Source organism: Misgurnus anguillicaudatus, chromosome 5 (genome assembly GCF_027580225.2).
Source record: "Misgurnus anguillicaudatus chromosome 5, ASM2758022v2, whole genome shotgun sequence".
Lineage (NCBI taxonomy): Eukaryota > Metazoa > Chordata > Actinopteri > Cypriniformes > Cobitidae > Misgurnus > Misgurnus anguillicaudatus.
In genome coordinates, this window is record NC_073341.2 from 36,965,762 (window position 1) to 36,984,762 (window position 19,001).

Consider the following 19,001-nt stretch of genomic DNA (forward strand, 5'->3'; position numbering starts at 1 on the left):
AATGAAGGAAAAAAAATCACAGATTTCTTTAATTGTCTGTTTTAGCTGCTGAATGGTTAATTATAGTGCTGAAAAAACAGCCAGCATATTTTATATTTTGTCTACCATAACATGGAGCTTTAATCTATTAAAAGCTTCAATATAATCATAGTAGCTGTATAATTTCCATACTCCTGCTTTAAAATTTACACAACACTAGCTGTAAAAACAACACTAGCTCCCTCTACTGGACACTGGAGTGTATTAATGTTAATCAGAAATACCATATCCAATCATTAACATAGACTTATTGAATAAATCCGAATTACACTTTGTTTGTATTGAATGATTAGTATTCTCTGGTTTATCCTATACTACAGCTTTGTTTTGTCAACATTAATAACAAAGAGTAACAGAAAACAATATTCTCCAGAGAAATCATGTGTAGCTGCGCAGACCGATCGGCCTATGACATCACAGTGCCGGGATCTCTCGCGATACTTTAATGTCATACGTGAACCGTCTGCGCAGCGCTTCATAAAATCCAACAATCGATCGCTGCCTCCCTACGAAAGACCGGCGTCACACACGGTGTCTTCCCATCTTCACTGGTGGCCTTAGGTATAGGAAGGAAGCGGGTGGGATTCTGGGGTACGGAATTTTAGCATTGTGTGACAAAGCGCCTCCCTCGCCCTCCGATCCTGAACCGGAAAGAAAGTCGTAGAGGGGCTTGGGGTTCTCCTTATCTCAACAACCCACTCATCACTCCCTCATCTTTTAATGAGTTATACTACACGAAGTGATCGATACAATATTATAAGCTATAACAATATGTATTCCTATTACTAGTCACCGTTAATATTGGCTTACAATTATTGTTTAAGAATGTATTTGCATTTTATTTCATTTAATATCCATGACCTATGCTACATAAACCAAATGATTTTATTGTAACTGACTGTATTTCGTTACGTTGACAGGTTGACCTTCAGATTCCATTCATACCAAACCTGACTCAATAAAGTCCAGTAAAATGTCAAGGTATATTATAACTCCAAAAAGTCATGAGGAAGTGATCATAAATCACTCTGTAAAAAAATAAAACATTTTCAATGTCAAAATTAAATGCACGTGTGGTTTTGAATAACATAAATTGAATGCAGTGAGCCACATTGGACACTTGATGGCTCTCTGTTCCTGCCAAAAACATGGGGGCCATGGGTCCATTGCATAGGTCCATTGTTAGGGCCTGTGAGAAGACTCTTAATTTGACATTCTTCTCGTGGCCGAATTCATTCTGTAGTTAATTTTATGTGTTTACATGCTCCCCAAAATTCCCTGAGGCTGGAGGGAATGGAATTTTTTACTTGGCATTTGTGTTATCTAAAAAAATATTTGGAGCATATAAAAATGTAATACATTTTCGGAATACATCATATTCTAACAAAAAAATCATACTATTATCTTATTTAATGTGTGTTTATTTATTTTGCTATATAAATTGAATTGAAAGCGTGGTGGATTTGACCCAAAGAACAATACCAACTACACAATGAACAATGAACACTGATAACGTTATTCAAATGATTTATACTGACTATAAATAGGCTACATCACTGGCAGCCGAGTCACTCAATCTCTTGAATTCTTAGAAGATGAACGTCATGAGAGTAAACCAGAAGAGCAAGATAAAAGTCTCTAAAATTTTTAGTCTATAGGCCTTCATGATTGCAGAAGGATCATGAAATTAGTTTTGTTCGGATATACTGGAGATTTTGAGAAGTGACAATTTGATTTACACTTAAACAGCTGGGCTTTTGTGGAATAAACTCGCATACACAAAGAGCTACAGTAAATGTTGCACTTTTTGTTTTATTTATATTACACTTGCAGCTTAATACACTGTGCCTTTAAAAACATATACACTACAGTGAGTGAGTGAGTGAGTGAGCGAGAGAAAGAGAGAGAGAGACATGAGAGATGTAGCAGTTGCTGTAACAACAGAAGATTCCGAACATTCCTGCCCTTTACTGCTCCATTCAATATCTATGATAATATCCCAGTAGGAATGATTAAGGCCATGTGCCAAATGTAAAAAAAACAAATATACAAAAAAGCTCACAGTTTTTCTTATCTTGAAAAGAAAACAAAGGTTTAGTTAAAGTTAGCAAGCGTTATTGGCAGCCAATGCATTTGCAGTTCATATGTGCACTAGCAAATAAATACGTATTTGTAAACAAACAACAGTAAATGAAAAATAAAGATACAAAGCACAAAGTTAAAGCTATGCTGCTCAAAAACTTCCAAAGAGAGACTACACTTAATACATTTCAAAGTCAGTCAATTTTATTGTCGTTTTTTTTCTTTTCTTCACAACAAAGAAAGAAAATACACAGTTTCCCAGGAAACCTTGCAAAAATTCAGCCTTCAGTAACACTGTGCAAGCCTACAGTACAACTGCAACTGTAGCAGCACAATGCAGACGCAATAACTCTTCAAAATACAATACATGATAATTAGATTTATTTCACTTTCAAATATATTCTTGGTAACACTAATAAGGTTGTATATTTGTTAAAAATGAATTAGCTAGCATAAACTTAAAATGAACAAAAGGCTACTTCTACAGCATTTATTAACCTTTGCTCATGTTATTTTCAGAATTTACTGACAATATTTATACAATATATTTAAAAAACAAAACAAAATAATAAACTAAAATGAGCCACATGTAACATTAAAACATATGAATAAATCCTGTTTGCAGTGTTTTAATTTATATAACATTTGACGTAAAAATATATTGATGACGATTTTGTTTAGCTTGAATGAATGAGTTTGAGTGCGAGTGAGAGAGCGCGCGCGCGCGCGCGAGAGAGAGAGAGAGAGAGAGCAAGCGAGCGAGCGAGAGAGAGAGAGAGAGCGTAACCGGAACTGGAACTGTTACATTCAGACAGCAGATCCTTCACTTTACACACTTATTCATTATTCATATGATTTATTTCATCTCACTAAACTTTTCCCGCCATGACGCGCTGGATTCCCACAAAAAGGGAGAAATATGGAGTGGGTAAGTGACTTTAAACGCGCTTTCGCGTCTCTTCCTTCAGTTTACACGAGTTGCTTTAGAGTTTGAGCTCGAGCTCAGCCGCACCTTTACCTGTAAACACACCTGAGGGTCGTGCAATGAAAACTTTTCAGTTGTCATACAGAAACTTCTAACGGAGCAAAAAGTTTTAGGGTTGTTGACATTTTGTAACACAAGTTAGTTACGTGGAGGAGCGTTGTATGCTTATTGCTCTTTGGTGGGTCAAATGTGTTTTTATTTTAGTCTAGTTTGATTTACTTATTTTTAGTCATGTTTAAGTACACACAGTGGAGCGAAATGTTGTGCAATACATAGGCTACTGTATATATACAGTATCATGCAACATACTGACAGAGGTGACGAAGTGACTCTGTATGTAAACTATGTAAAGTGAGAGCACCTTTATAGCATACATGCATACATATCACACGTGCTAATATATTTGCATGTACATTATATTGTAAACTATTTTCTATAAACTGTTTTACTTTGTTTTTATATTTCGATTATATTGTATCAGACACCTGGGGCCCAGTTGCAAGAAACCAACAACATTTAGATTTAATGTTAAAGTATTGTCACATTGTTTATTTCTTGTCCTAAGGGTTTGGTTTCTTGCTACTTGAAACTTGAAATGATCACCGTCATAAAAAACATTTCCCTTCTAGTAACATTAATCTGTGCACACATGCAAACTGAACACACCCTTAAAGTCCAACAGATCTCTTTATCTGTGAGTGATGAAAGATACATTGAGTTTCTGGATTGTTTATCAACTCTCAGACCATAATAAAAGACCTGCATATGCATCTATACCGTTTACATGAGCGCCCGTCTTCACCCTTGACACTTTTAAGACGTCCCAGTGTTTTAAATGTGATCGTAAATATAAATTGAAATATTTTGCATGGACTGCATTGCATAAGAGGATTTAATGAACGGGTGGCTTTTGCATATGAGCTTTTATTTTTTAGAGCTCCAGTGCACTACTGTACTTGGTGTTTATGCCAAGTCCGGTCAGCTGGCCGGTTAAAACACAGAGCTGATTGTTGTGCTCGAGCGTTTTTAAAGTACATGTAATCTGTTGGTCAGACATCAAACAACTAGCTAGGTTTGCTAGGTCTTTTAAAGCTTTTGTTTCAGTTTGCCCTTTCCCATTTTACTGCAAATGATGATATTTTTAGGGTATGGGTCAGTGAAGTAGACTTTCAGCAGGAAGTCTTCACAGTTCAACCTAAAACATAAAGGTGTGATAACGCTGTTGCCACTTTGTAGGTGTGAGCAAAAATGTGCCATTTTTAGGTGTGTCCTTTAAAATGCAATGAGCTGATCTCTGCACTAAATGGCAATGCCAATGTGGTTGGATAGTGCAGATTAAGGGGCAGCATATTCTCTTGTGACATCACAAGGGGAGTCACATTTCAATTACCTAATTTTTTACATGCTTGTAGAGAATGGTTTACCAAAACTAAGTTGCTGGGTTGATCTTTTTCATATTTTCTATGTTAAGAGAAGCACTGGGGACTTAATTATAAAAAAGTCAGATTTTCATGATATGCCCCCTTTAAGGTTCCATGCATAGGAAGCTACATTAAGGCTTTTCCACCTAAGGCCAGTGGGCTTTTACAGATGTACTTGTAGGTTTTACAGAGCTGTGTGTTCCTCTAGTTTTCTTGCTAATTAGTTTGTAGTTAGTTTAGTTAATATTAACACAATTATCAGCACACTATATTTAAAAAACTTATCATGCCCTGACGTTATTTACCATCCGGCCTTCAGCCTAAAATGAGTTCGACACCCCTGCATTAGATCAGTAGGCGGTCTTTGTGGTTGCTCGAACACATACAACCACATGCGTGTGTATACAATAAAAGCAATCCAGTCGAATGCTTTTTTTTTGTGGTTAAAAGTGTGCAAGCTCAAAACGTTTTACATCCCGTATACACCTCTATTTAGTGTCATCCACTTGTGACCCGATTGGCCAAAACACATCTTAATAATACTTTATAATTTGTAGATACAAATAAAGCAATAACAACAAAAGATCACATGGCAACATAACAAGTGATGGGGTGTTTGTGACCTCTCTGTATGTTATGTCATTGTGAATTTTACACAAAGGCCGGTCAGAGAGGAGCTATTAGCAAATCCCGCATCCCAGCATGCACCAGGCCTCTTCATTGTGACGCCTCCATGGCCCAAACAGCAAATCACACGCTCAGATGATGCATAGTGTGTGAAGTGCAGCATTTTCGACAGCGAAGCTGTGTTCAAATCTACAGCTGCTGCCTAGTTAGTCGATGACTAAAACAGGACGCATTTTGTGCATGATGTTATCCATAATCTGCACCATAATGTCACATTTAATAATCTAGAACGAACTCAAGTAAGCTTTAGACGTAACCGAGCAAATATTTAGTAACCACAATGCAAATTTCTCCCTAGAAATAGGAGAATAAAAATTGAGATATTATCATCAATGAATAAATTTGATGCTCCATCAAACGTTTCTCTCTGCTGTTTTTCCGCTAAATAAATATCCAATGCTGGGCCAGCGCCAATCAGAAGGAACAAGCTGGAGGTTTTAAGCGATTTTAAATGTTTTTTTAATGCAATGACAGAGGTTTCCCGCTAAGCGTGATGAATGTAGCCAGAGGCGATGGAATTCATCATCTATTCATGTAGCTCTCCTCTCCAAGGCCTAGATCTGTTTGGGTGTGTACAGGATACGCTATGAGCTAATATGTTATAGATCATTAATCTGACCCAACCAGAGCAGAAGTTCATGAGCACTGTAGCACATGACTCTTGAGCGGAAGTAACGGCACGTTTCATATAAGAGTACGTCAGATTTAATAGATAATACTACGCAAACACAGCTGTTGTTTCATACATGCCATTAAAAAAAAGAAGAACAGACTTCTGGGTTGTGTGTGCATGAGATTTGCAGTGCACTAGTGGACGCATGTCATGAAACGTAGCCTCGAGCGTTTGAGTTTATCAGCGAGTCTTTATTTGAGCTGAGCTGTGTGCATGCCTGAACAAACACTGAGCTTTGAGCCGAAAGTCGGCGTGCTGCAGATATTATTGCTTTCTCACAATGCAGGATATTGCAGTGCCTGATATAAACAATAAGTTGTTTTTGCCTGTTTATTTTGATTGTTTATCGTGCCAGCCGAGGGGCGAGCAATATACGCCGTAATTTATATAACAATATTCACAAAATGTAGACCTATGGTGATATGCACCGTTTCATTCGAAACGCATTTTGTAATAAAAGAGACTTTTGATTTTAAACAGTGTTTAGAGTATAAAGCTTTTTATTTGAACAACTTGACAGCAGTAGATCAAATGCTTGTAGCGCTAGCAACAGTAACCAAGGGGGGCAGGACTTGATGATAAGTCAAGGCTAACCCATGCATGATGCACCTTTGTTTATGAAGAGCTCAGAAAAGCCGCTAAATGCCACCTCCATCAAAAATGAGATAAGTAAGGGATCATTTATAGGCAGCCGGATGATTTTGGAGAAATAAGCCCGACAGTATGATCAGGAGGGTCTTGTAACACACCGAATGTGCTTATTAAAGCAATAAGCCCCAATAAGCAGTGGGTTACCAGTGCATTTTATAACAGCTAAGGGGCGTTGTTATAAAATGCACTGTAACCCCACTGCTTCGCGGGGTTTATTGCATTTATAAAACGGTTACTTCATATGCATAGCAGGGTTTCACAAAATGAAACACAAATAAGTTGTAATTATATTAGTACAAATATTACTCTTCCGCCAAACAAAGTAGTTCCTCAGAATCAAGTGTGACTGCAACAGAGCGCAATTCTCAAGCAACACAGACGCAGCAAAGACACAATGAAAATATGATTAAAAACTGTGGTGTTTATTTTTATAAATCAAAATTCATCTAATTTATACATTAACATTTATATCGTGCAACTGTTGAATTGATTATCAAATATGGAAGCATGCTTAACTCTTTCCCGGTCAGCGTTTTTTTTTTAAGTTCAAAATTAAAAATGATCTTCTTTAAATAAACATAAAATATCAAATGAAAGAACAGACCATCCACTTTCCAACAACAACAACAACAACAAAAAGTTTCATCCTACCTTGATTTGTTCTCTTATCAGTTATCACCTCTCAAATTTTCAGCTAAAAGCGGAGATAATTCCAATTTTTGTGAAGAACTTTTGTAAGAGATCAGATTCAGTGCTTCACCGTGTGTTATTAGTTGTGATCGGTTGTTTTCTGGGAATAACGTACCTGTGTTTGCTTCTGTATAGCTCAGTGGTAGAAGGTCATAGGTTCGATCCCAGGGAACACAAATACTGATAAAAAGAAATGTATAGCTTGTAATATACTGTAAGTCGCTTTGGATAAAAGCATCTGCCAAATGAATAAATATATAAAGAGTTTCGTTGCAAAACGAGATAAATTCATTTTTTAACATTTTTGTCAAAACATGTTTATTATTATGTTATCATGTTATTATTTTGTTTTATGGTGCTACTTAGCTGTACTTTTTAAGTTATGAAGGTTTAAATCAAAACAAACCAACTGCAGTTGCATACTTGCATTGAAATTAATTGGAATGCACAACCAAAAAACTAGATTTTTGAACAATTAAAAAAACGGTGGTTATCTCGTCTTCATATATAGACGAGATAACCTCTTAACCTCTTAACTCTTCATATATAAATATAAGTGCACAAAAGAGGAATTGGGTGAACGATTGACCGAATATATTACAATCATTTTTTTAGCCATTTTCCTTTATTCAGAAAGAACAGTGAAGAGCGACTGGAAACCTTTTTACTAGTGGAGATTTTTGCATGCACTTAAACGTTTTTTTTTTGTATCGAATCTTGTAATTGTAAAACATCAAATTTGTAAAAATAAGACATTTTTAATAATTAATAATCTGACTAATAATATTTTTATTGCCATTAAAGTGTAAACCTAAACATAAGAGCCTTAGAAAAAAATGCTCACTTACAAAAAACCATCAGATGCACTTAGGGCTCAGTCACACCAAAAGCGCTTTAAACGCTTGCAAACGCAAGGCGCGACGCACTGCCTTTTTTAAAAAAGAGCAGTGCAGCGCGGCTTTTAATATTGCTAAGCAACCACCGAGTCAGCTGTCTTGTCAATCAAAATTGAAGCGTGAGCGCTCTTTTGCTGTTAACTGTCATATTAGCAGAAACTTTAAAAAGAGGGCGCTTGCTCTGACCTTGTTTGAGGATAAGAGGAGCACAAACACGCAGGAGAGAGTGAGCGAGTGGAGTCCGGTTCTTCAAAGCAACTGTAAGCTTCCCTCGCCACAACGTAAGGCCCGCCTCTCCCCTCATTTGATTGGACAATGGAAGACGCGAATGACGTCAGGCGCTCCTCCGCTCTCAGCGCTCCTTCAAAAACGCGTGCGCGGCAGGCGGCAGAAAACCGCAAGGCGCTCGGCGCGCATAAACAGCGCGCAAACGCGCCCTGCCCATAGAATATCATTCAAAAAAGGCGCCTGCAACTGCCATAAACGCTTTTGGTGTGACTGAGCCCTTAGAGGGTTTGTCATCTGAAGTCTCACTTATATGTTTGTGCATTAGGCAGGCATTTTTATCTGAAGTGCTTTCAGTGTATACATTGATCAGTATACATTGATAGGTTTTCCCTGGGATTGAACCCATGACCTTTTGCACTGCAAATGCGATGCTCTTCCAAATGAGCTACAGGAACATTATAAACAGTAATACTAGTGATGGTTGCCCCAAAAATCACCTAACAAGCCTTTTCTTTGCCCTTTTTGTAATTACTTTTTTAAACAATTGAATTTTCAAAGCTGAATACTTTCCATGGTAATTAACGGGAATATATGGGAATAAAATGGGAATTTGAAAAAAAATGCAGAGTTGCCTATAACAGGGAACTTAAATGTAGTTAAACAAATCTTGCAGCATAATTTTGTTTAAAACAACAAAGATGCAATTTCAGTTGAATTTCTACCCTGCTCATTCCTCAGTCCCATGCACAGCACACTGCTTACTGAAGGGCCATTGAGGCCACACCCCCTGCATGTACTTGCATTCTCCTATAACATGCACAGATCATTTCTTGAATCCTGCACACAACATATTGTCAAAATATTAATCTTTGCATGTATTCACATAAATTACATAAATTTGTTTAAAACCTCCTTGTGCTGTGTGTAAGCTAGTGTGCAACAACATTTTACCGTTGTAAAGACAAATACACTGACTGAAACACATTTAGGTGAGATATTTAAAAAAGTAGTGTCCCGCACACACACTTACTCCACCTAAAAGAAAAAAATCTCCATATATTACCCAAGGGGACGGCACACTTGCTACATTTTAACAGTTTAACTAGCAAATTCCAATATGTGTTTATACAGTGCAGGGCTCAACATAAAGGACGGCCCGGTGGCCCGGGGCAAGTGTTAGGGACGTTCTGGCCAGGAAAAAGTATTGTCACTTGCCCGATCGGGCCAGTGCTTCACCCTCAGTCACTAAAATATATTTTCATCAATGTATATTATTTAACATCTTTGAAGCAGACATTTACTTGGGTAAAACACGCCGAAAGAAACAATGCAATATTTTGCGCAGTTTGCTGTCAGTTTACAGGTAAAGCAAAAAAGTTGGGAGCCTTTTTTTGTTGGAACATGTCTGTTGTATATGTATACAATTATATTTGACTTTTTAATTATTTCTTTTAAAGGATTAGTCCATTTTCTTAAAAGAAAAATCCAGATGGTTTGCTCGCCACCATGTCATCCAGAATGTTGATGTCTTTCTTTGTTTGGTCCAGAGGGGGTTGTGTTTTTTGAGGAAAACGTTGCAGATTTTTTCTAATTTTAATGGACTTTAATAGAACCCAACATTCAATACCCAACTCAACACTCAACAGTTTTTTTCAACGGAGTTTCAAAGGACCCCAAACGATCCCAAACGAGGCACAAGGGTCCCATCCAGCGAAACGATTGACAATAAAAAAACAAATATACACTTTCAAAGCACAACTTCTCGTCGTGTAGATCCGGTCGTGATGCGCCAGCTGACCCCACTACGTCACCGCAATACGTCATGACGCCAAGAGGTCACAGAGGACGAACGCGTAACTCCGCCCCAGTGTTTACAAGCGTCTTGAAAGAGGCCCGTTTCTATGTTGTTGTATGTCAACTGATACTAATTAATGTATTTGTGGCAGTTTATTGTTTAAAATGGTCCGCGAATGTGCGTTTTATATATGTAACACGTGACCTCCCTACGTCACTACGCATTTACGTTAGGTCGCGCTGGACCGGACCTTGACGAAAAGTTGTGGTTTAAAAGTATATATTTGTTATTTTTATTGTCAAAAATGACAATCGTTTCGCTAGATAAGACCCTTATGCCTCGTTTGGGATCGTTTATAGTCCTTTGAAACTCCATTGAAAAAAACTGTTAAGTGTTGAGTTAAGTATTAAATGTTGGGTTCTATTAAAGTCCATTAAAATTAGAAAAATTTTGCAATGTTTTCTTCAAAAAACATAATTTCTTCTGGACTGAACAAAGAAAGACATCAACATTTTGGATGACATGGTGGTGAGTAAATTATCTGGATTTTTCTTTTAAGAAAATGGAATATTCCAAGTATTGGGGCCAGTGAAAATTTTGCCAGGGCAAGTGAAAACCTGAACCACTGGCCCGACTGGGCACGTATAAAAAATAATTTGTGTTGAGCCCTGCAGTGGCTAGCTAGCTAGTCAGTAAATCAGATATTTAAATGTAAGCTAGCACTATAATAATAATAATAATAATAATAATAATAATAATGTTTATTATGCTTTTGTGTTACTCAATGAAATAATCAATTAAAGTTCTACTTACAATTAAATCAGTCAATTTTAAAAATTTGTATTACCTTGCATGCATGTCTGCTTTATGACCACACAAAATGTATATGATATAGTTTATATAAATTTCACTAAATTCCCGTTAAGTTTCCAATTTGGAATATTTCCAAAATTCCCCAGATTAAGGTCCAATGGAAAGTTTCGTAAATTTACCGAAAACTTTGCAACTTTTTTTTTGCACAACACTGATGCTCAAGTTTCTACATTGGTTAAGACTGTTTAACAGGTTTAGCCAGTATATTCCCCACCCCTCATATCAAGAATCTCAAATACTGTGTATATACAAAGTAATAATGTTTGTCTACTTGCATTCCTACAGTATATCCTATCTGTGCGCACACACAAGTGTTTATTTTTGTGCATTCAGCTGACAGAAAACAGTGTGGTGGCAGGTGGATGTCACCTAGAAATCTTAAATTCCCGCTGAAGTGTCCTTCAACATTCAAGAGGGAGGGAGAACTCAAAGCTTCAGACTTCAATCTTATAGTGTAGACATGTACAGTCTGAGGTTCATCTGCAGTTCAACAACCCAAAAAATGTTTCCACCTCCATTAAAAAGCCTTCCAGTAGGCTCACATTCCCAACAATTCAGTTGTGTTTTGTGCCAGACAGTCTTGTGTTGTCTCTGTCATACTCCTTCTTACAGCATGATGACATGGGCTCAGGTGTGTTATTAAGTGTGAGTGCTAGGGCAAACATCGCTATTATTTGTTTCTCACACTGGAGTTAGAAAAATGAAGGAACACCTGACCCTTAGAGTCATAAAGTTTTGAATGATGCTTCAAATCATGCGGCTTGTTCTGAAGAGTTGTGTATTACTATTTTTTTAGTCTGTATTGGCATTTCGTCCAGACGTATCTGGCATTTTGGGAGCCTGAAACCTCTATTTTTTGAAACTGGGTCCTATGAATGAGCCCTTACGGTTTCGTATGTACAGCCAACAAGGTTTATTTAAGTGCATTTTCCATGTCCTCTTCTCTGTTTTTAGTGTTTCTCTGTGGCAGATTACAGTGCCACATACTGGACTAGCATGTATACTACATTGATTAGAGTCGGTTTTAGTGTTTTCGTGTAGAGATCGACCGATATATCTGTTTTCCGATATTTTCCCCGATATTTAAGCATTTTCACATTATCGGATATTAGGGGTGTGACAAGATCTTGTGCGTCGAGATCTCGCGAGATTAAAATTGTATCGCAAAATTAATTATGTCACGAGATGTCTCGTGGAGGTGAAATGCTGGACGTTTCTCAAACAAAAGGCTGCATCCTTTAGAGGTTGCATTTGTAGACTGCATACTTCATAAAGACTGTCTTATTACAGAATATTAACAATTATAAAGTTTACTATTATATTACGTTAATCGTAAATTGTTGTAATATGCTTATGACTTGCGAATGTAATGTTCAGTTAACTTAAATAAATCAGGCTTGATGACGTATGCAGCCTGCATATGCGACCTCCGGAGGATGCAGGTTTTCTGTTTGCGACACGGCGACTGTCAGCATAAAGTTACGTTTCTGGCTAAACCTTTTCCAGTGCAGTGTGCATGCATTATATTCAGAATTTTACTGCATGTGCTTTTTTGTTTGGGCTTCCAATAATGTTCATCTAAGACGCGTTACGATTGTCTGTTGATCAGTGTCAGAAGTGTCTCAGCAGTTTAATCCCTCACTCGGAGTTTATCTTTGCATGTTCTTGCTCAAGAATAACAGTTGCTATATAATTTCTATTATAAAGAATTGGACAAATATTAAAGATTGAAATGGATTTAAACGTTGTTTGTTTAAAATTAAGCATCTAAAGTTTAGATTCTAAAGTGAAAGTAACAGAAGCGGGTCCTGCAGGCATTTGTTATAGTACATATACATGCTGCTTTTTATTAAAAAGGCTACATTTTAAAACTTTTTTTGAACAAATTATTATTGCATCGTCATTATTATATAATTTTAAAGGTTATTGTTAACTTGGGTCAATTTTTATTATCAAAAATATCAAAATATCTGATTATCAATTAGCAAAATAATTGTTAGGGACAGTCTTGGATTAGTTAAAACATTTCAAAATAATGTGATTTTTAGTTTCCCAATCATTTATTTTATCATTGAGGATTTCTTAAAAAAAAAAAAACAATCTCGTGAACCCAATCTCGTGTCTCGTCTCGTCGATTAAGTGTCTCGTCACACCCCTATCGGATATCGGTTGTGTAATATCGGATTGACCGATAAACGCCGCCGTCTTGTGGCCGTTTTGAGAACTCCGCGCTGGGTACATCTGAGGAGAGGAGCAACAGGAGCAGCAGCCCAACAAATATGATGGCGGAGTGACATGACTTCATTAAATTGACTTTGAGTATACTTACTTTGCCTTAATTAATCAACTTATTTAATATAACAGCCATTAATGCACAAATAAGATGTTATAAAGACGTTATAAATGCCTGATATGCAACATGCAGCTTGTCTAAGAAATGGAGACGAACTCACAGAGTCGCGCAAGTTAAACTGATCCATCAAATCCTGTCCCAAAAATGATGTAGCTTTGCATGTATAAAACAGCCATGACTGAATGCTTGGTGGAATTAAAAACGCTGAATTAAATGAGTTTTTCTGTTATTTATGCTTATCAGTAGCCTCGTAAAATCACGTTCATATTGCTGTTCACTTTTTGGGTTGAAGGCTGAAGCACAGACACCACATGTAGCTTACTTTTAACAAGATTTACCCTAAGTTATATTAACATTTACCAGATAAATATTATTTTGCTAAAACATCTAAATAAATATCTGTGGATATTAATTCATTATTTATTACCTCTGCGAGCTATCGCAGTTTGATGCGTGAGTAAATGCATAGATCAACAGCGCTGTCAACAGCCATTTCATAAGCCATAACCTCAAAATATGAATTATTCTGACATAAAATACTAGTTAAGAAATTCAATGATATCAGCAGTTTTGTTTGTTACTTTCCTGACAATGTATTATTCCAGTTATAATATTTATTAAAGTAATATTATTCTTCACTCTTTCAGACCCCTATTTATTACTTTGTATACACTGAAAAAAATGATTCATTGAATTTAATAAATTTTTTTAAGGTAAGTGGTTTCAATTAATTTATTTAAGCTACATTTAAACAAAAGTTTTATATTTTACTTAACGTTACTAATCTTTTTTGTTTAAATGTAGCTTAAATAAATTGATTGCAACCACTTACCTTAAAAAAATTTATTAAATTCAATGAATCATTTTTGTCAGTGTACAAAGAGGGAGTGATTTTTATTATTATAAGGGTTTGATCAGTTCAGTAGTGTTGTAGTAATTGTGTCAAAAATAGACACACTGAAAACAAATGATTCATTGAATTTAATCAAAATTTTTAGTGGTTTTGAAACCTTGACTCTTTAAAATGAAACCGGTATGCGTTTCCATCACTGAAAAAAATTATTCATTGAATTTAATCAAATTTTTTTTTAAGGTAAGTGGTTGCAATCAATTTATTTAAGCTACATTTAAACAAAACTTTTATATTTTATTTTACTTTACAAATCTTTTTTGTTAAAATGTAGCTTTAATAAATTGATTGCAACCACTTACCTTAAAAAAATTGATTAAATTCAATGAATCATTTTTTTCAGTGATGGAACCGCATACCGGTTTCATTTTAAAGAGTCAAGGTTTCAAAATCACAAACATTTTCTGTAATACCGTTTCAAAGGTATGAACTGTGTTTATACAACTTAATTAAATCATTAAGTCATGTAATTTACATTTAATATATTTTACAAAAAATGTATTTTATTTTAAAGAAAATTATAATTTTAAAGGCTTTATTTTTACCCGGCATACATATTGTATGTTGCTTAAAAATAAAATGTATAGTGTCCTGTTAAAAAGTTGTTGTTTGTATACGTAGGCGTCTAAAAATAACACATTTTAGTGGTGCAATTTCAAAACCGCAATACTGTGAAACTGTGGTATTTTTGCTTAATGTTATCATACCTCCAAAATCTTATACCGGCCCATGCCTAGTCAAAAACAGAAGTATAACAGTAAATAAAAATCGGTTATCGGGCACATAAGCATCCAAATATTTGGTGTCGGTATCGGTTTAAAGCAACACCAAAGAGATTTTTTACCTTAAAATAACGTTTCCAAAAAAGTTTCAGTGGTTCATCCACACAAAACAGGGTGAATGGCACTTTCACATTCGCTTTGCAGCCCTCTATCGGCCAAAACCGCACTAAAGAAGTTTCCAACCATCGGGTAGCGGTCCTGTAGTTCGAGTGAAAACTACAAAAACTTGCTTTTCGGCAGACCTACAATCCAATCAGAGCCAGCTATGCTGCAGTATTTACGACAGTGGTAATGAACAATTACGCTTCTAACCTGTAGGGGAAGCAAAGAGCAATAAGTCTTTAGTGTTGCTTTAACAAAATCAATATCGGTCGATCTGTAGTTTTGTGTGTATGCAGATATTTCTTGAGATGACGCTATGTTTACGGACTTTTTTTAGAAAAAGGAAATGAAATGCTCTGGTTTTGTTTAGAGTGGTTTTATAATTTTTCCCGGTGGACAATTTAATGGCCAAAAAACCCATTGACTTAAGCGAGTCGCCCACCGGACGAGAAGCGATGTATATAAAAATAAAACACATTATTTTCTATGAATATGCACACGCTGACGGCAGCTGTTCGCTGTGACTGGACACAGCTCAACACCCTGCCACGCCATTCACAGTTTAACATTAAATATCATCATATTTGTCCCAAAAATGATGTGAACCTAACGATTAACATAGGTTATTGTACTAATGCATATTTGCATCTTGAAGTACCTGCGAGTTGTCCTACAAACTACACGATGCGGTGCTTTTGCACGGTGTGCAACCCCCTTTACACTAAACTTGATATTTTTGTTGAAAGCACAACATATTAGATTTTTGGCTGTCTGAATAAAGTAATAAAGACTTCAGGATAGGTTTTGTGTGACACCTGAAAGGGATACTCCAGTCAAATATCAAAATTACCTCATGATTTAATCGCCCTCAAGCAATTCGAGATGCATATGTCCATCATTTTTCAGACGAACACATTTGGAGTTATTTTAGTAAAAGTCCTTGCTCTTCCAAGATTTATAATATAAAAGAGGGATTAGGAAACTAAGGGGAGAGATTTGGTACGTTGCACAGTGCCTCTCTTGAATGGCCAAGATGGAGTCATTACCAGAAGCTAGATATTATAATATATAAAGTGTATATGATGGATATAAGTTTATAATAAAGATATTTTTCTTACAAAATTGCATCGATTACCTGCAAAATACCTTAATTTCCCCCTGGAGCCATGTGGATCACATACATCTGTGAAGGATGCATTTTACTTTTTTAGGGTTTAAGAAGTCAGAAGTTGTTTCCTGATCCCTGTTTTCTCCCTTTATAAGCTTGGAAAAGCAAGGACATTTACCAGAGTAACTCCAAATGTGTTTGTCTGAAATATGATGGACATATGTATCTCAGATTGCTTGTGCGTAAGTACATCATGGGGTAATGTTGATATTTGGCTGAACTTTAGTTTTTATTAAATACATAACAACATGCAAGAAACACTTTAGCAACCACCCACTACGCCATAGCATTTTGGTGCAGAATTTGGCACACTAGTAAATGTCAAAATCTAGTTATGTTATTTCAATCTCATTGGGAGTTTGGATAGCTGGGACATTATGCTGTCGTGAGTCATACTGACAGACGTCAACACGTCAAGTTTCCTTGCAGAATTTGAGATCTCATGCAACTGTCGCTGTGTTGTTCTGCGCTGTCACATTTTTTCCTCTCTTTCGCAGGACAGACAGACAGGCATTCGAGCTATTTTTACTTTTACTGCTTTCTGCCGTCCGTGACCCCTTTGTTTTACATTTCAGCTATCTATAACTATAACGCAAACGGAGAGGCGGAGTTAAGTCTTCAGGTGGGGGACACAGTACACATACTGGAGACGTTTGAAGGTGAGGTTTCTGTTTCAGCCTGTCCTGACACATACTCCTACACTTTCTGATAACATGTTCACACTCGTGCCAGCGCCTAATCTGATATATCATTGAGTTCTTCAGAGGCACAGGAATGCTGGAGCTTCAAACATGACCTGCAACGCATTAGGTTAAATAATTGTTCAACACTTTCAATGCATTCAGTTTAGTTGTAAGTCCAACTCAAAAGTTCTACTTCTGCTTTTGTTTTTATGATTGTTTTAATCCTATTCCTGACCATAAGAATGAAACAATTCACTTAAAGCGATACTCCAGTCCAGCCAAATATCTAAAATTACCCCATGATTTACAGGGATTAGGGAACAACTTCTGGCTTTAAACCTCAAAATGTGCATTCATTCTTCACAGATGTAACCATATGGCTCCAATGCGTTAATAAAGGTCTTTTGTGTGTAATCGATGCAATTTTTAAAGAAAACTGTCCATGTTTTAAACTTCGCTTTCCTCCCTCTAGATCATTGGTTTTCAAACTGGGGGCCGCGAGACGGTGCCAGGGGGGCCCCAGTTTTATGACATTTTATAAAATACATTCATTTATCATGAATTCTGTGTAATTAAACCTAAAAATAAGCCAACTAACCAACAGCACTACTAGGTATAATTTTATATGTTTTGTTTAATTAAAATATTACATTTTAAAACTTTTTTGTCATAAATTTTCTTTCGGGGGGCCGTGAAAAAATGCACTGTACACAAGGGGGGCCGCACGCTGAAAAAGTTTGGGAACCACTGCTCTAGATTACTTGCGGGATTTAACTGTGTGTCATGCGAAATTTTTGCTTGAGTTGAATATTTTCAACCTGCAAGAAGATGCGTTTGAGGTGAATAGCGCATGTTTTTGTGGCAATTGCGGTGCCCAAATCTCATCATTCGCATCGCCCCGTGTGAGTTCGCATCTATTCACGAGTCCTTGAATTTGTGTTTGGTGTTTGATCTGTTTGCCTCCACGGTGCTAGGTTTAGCGGTGGCGTTTCATCTATGCTTTTTTTGGATAATCATATGTTTTTGTACGAATTGTACAGATTCATACTAATTGACTTACAGCTGCCCTGCGATGACAATACACAAACATGAACAAACTGTGTTGTCATCAATACAGCCCTTTTCACACAGATATTCCGTAAGATACACGGGACAGGCATCCTGGAATTTTGGGATGCATTTGTTATATCTTGTTGGGATGACGCGCGGGTATTTTCGTTTATTATAGTTCAAATGAAAACGTGATGCGATATTCTTTTATGCTGCTGAATGATCTCCGTTTCAACGCAGTAAGTAACGAGCTTACTTACCTGATATCTGCTTCAGTCCAGTTTGCTGACATTTCTCGTAGTGAATATTGTAAATCCCTCATTTTAAAGAGTTGAACCAACTTCATGTTGCCATGACACGCGCGTCCTCACTACGGCACGTGCGTCATTGTTTATGCGTCTCATTTATCATTTCCTGATAACTGCTTCAATCTAGTTTGCAACATTTTCGTGGTGAATGTTTATATGCATGTTATCTCTCGTTGTAAGGAGCTGAACCATAACTTGTGTTGTGATGACGCGCGCGTCCTCACTTCGACACGCCCATTACGGCATTCGTCCGGCTTCTTGTTCACACAGAGGGTTACCAGCGTATCTTACTAGGTCCTCTTTCCGGCAACAATCCCAGAAGATTAACGGAACGAGTTTTTGTTCACACAGACGCTTGTCTGGCAATTTTATGGGTATTTTCTGGGACCAGAGGTCTGTGTGAATGGGGTTTACTAGGGCTGGGTATCGATTCAGATGTTCCAGATCGATTCAATTTCGATTCACAAGCTATCAAATCGATTCGATTTCGATTCTCGATTAAATTTTCGATTCCGATTCTCGGGTCGGTTTTTATACTCGATTCTTGATTCAACTCAATGAATATAGATTTAATACAAATACTATATTAATAAAAAATAACAGTGAACAGAAGTTTACAAGTGGG

General features: G+C 36.6%; 1 protein-coding gene across 3 annotated transcripts in view; it reads left to right on the plus strand.

The window, feature by feature from the left end:
* Positions 1 to 2,880: 2,880 nt before the first annotated feature.
* Positions 2,881 to 19,001, plus strand: part of dock5 (dedicator of cytokinesis 5) — a 98,954-nt gene continuing 82,833 nt past the window's right edge. For 2 of the 3 annotated variants that reach the window (XM_073868123.1, XM_073868125.1), the window contains exons 1-2: positions 2,881 to 3,049; positions 16,911 to 16,994. In XM_073868123.1, the coding sequence (XP_073724224.1) occupies positions 3,007 to 3,049; positions 16,911 to 16,994 (127 nt within the window). In that variant the 5' untranslated portion in view covers positions 2,881 to 3,006. The remainder of the gene's footprint in view (positions 3,050 to 16,910; positions 16,995 to 19,001) is intronic. The other variant, XM_073868124.1, reaches the window with a different exon arrangement.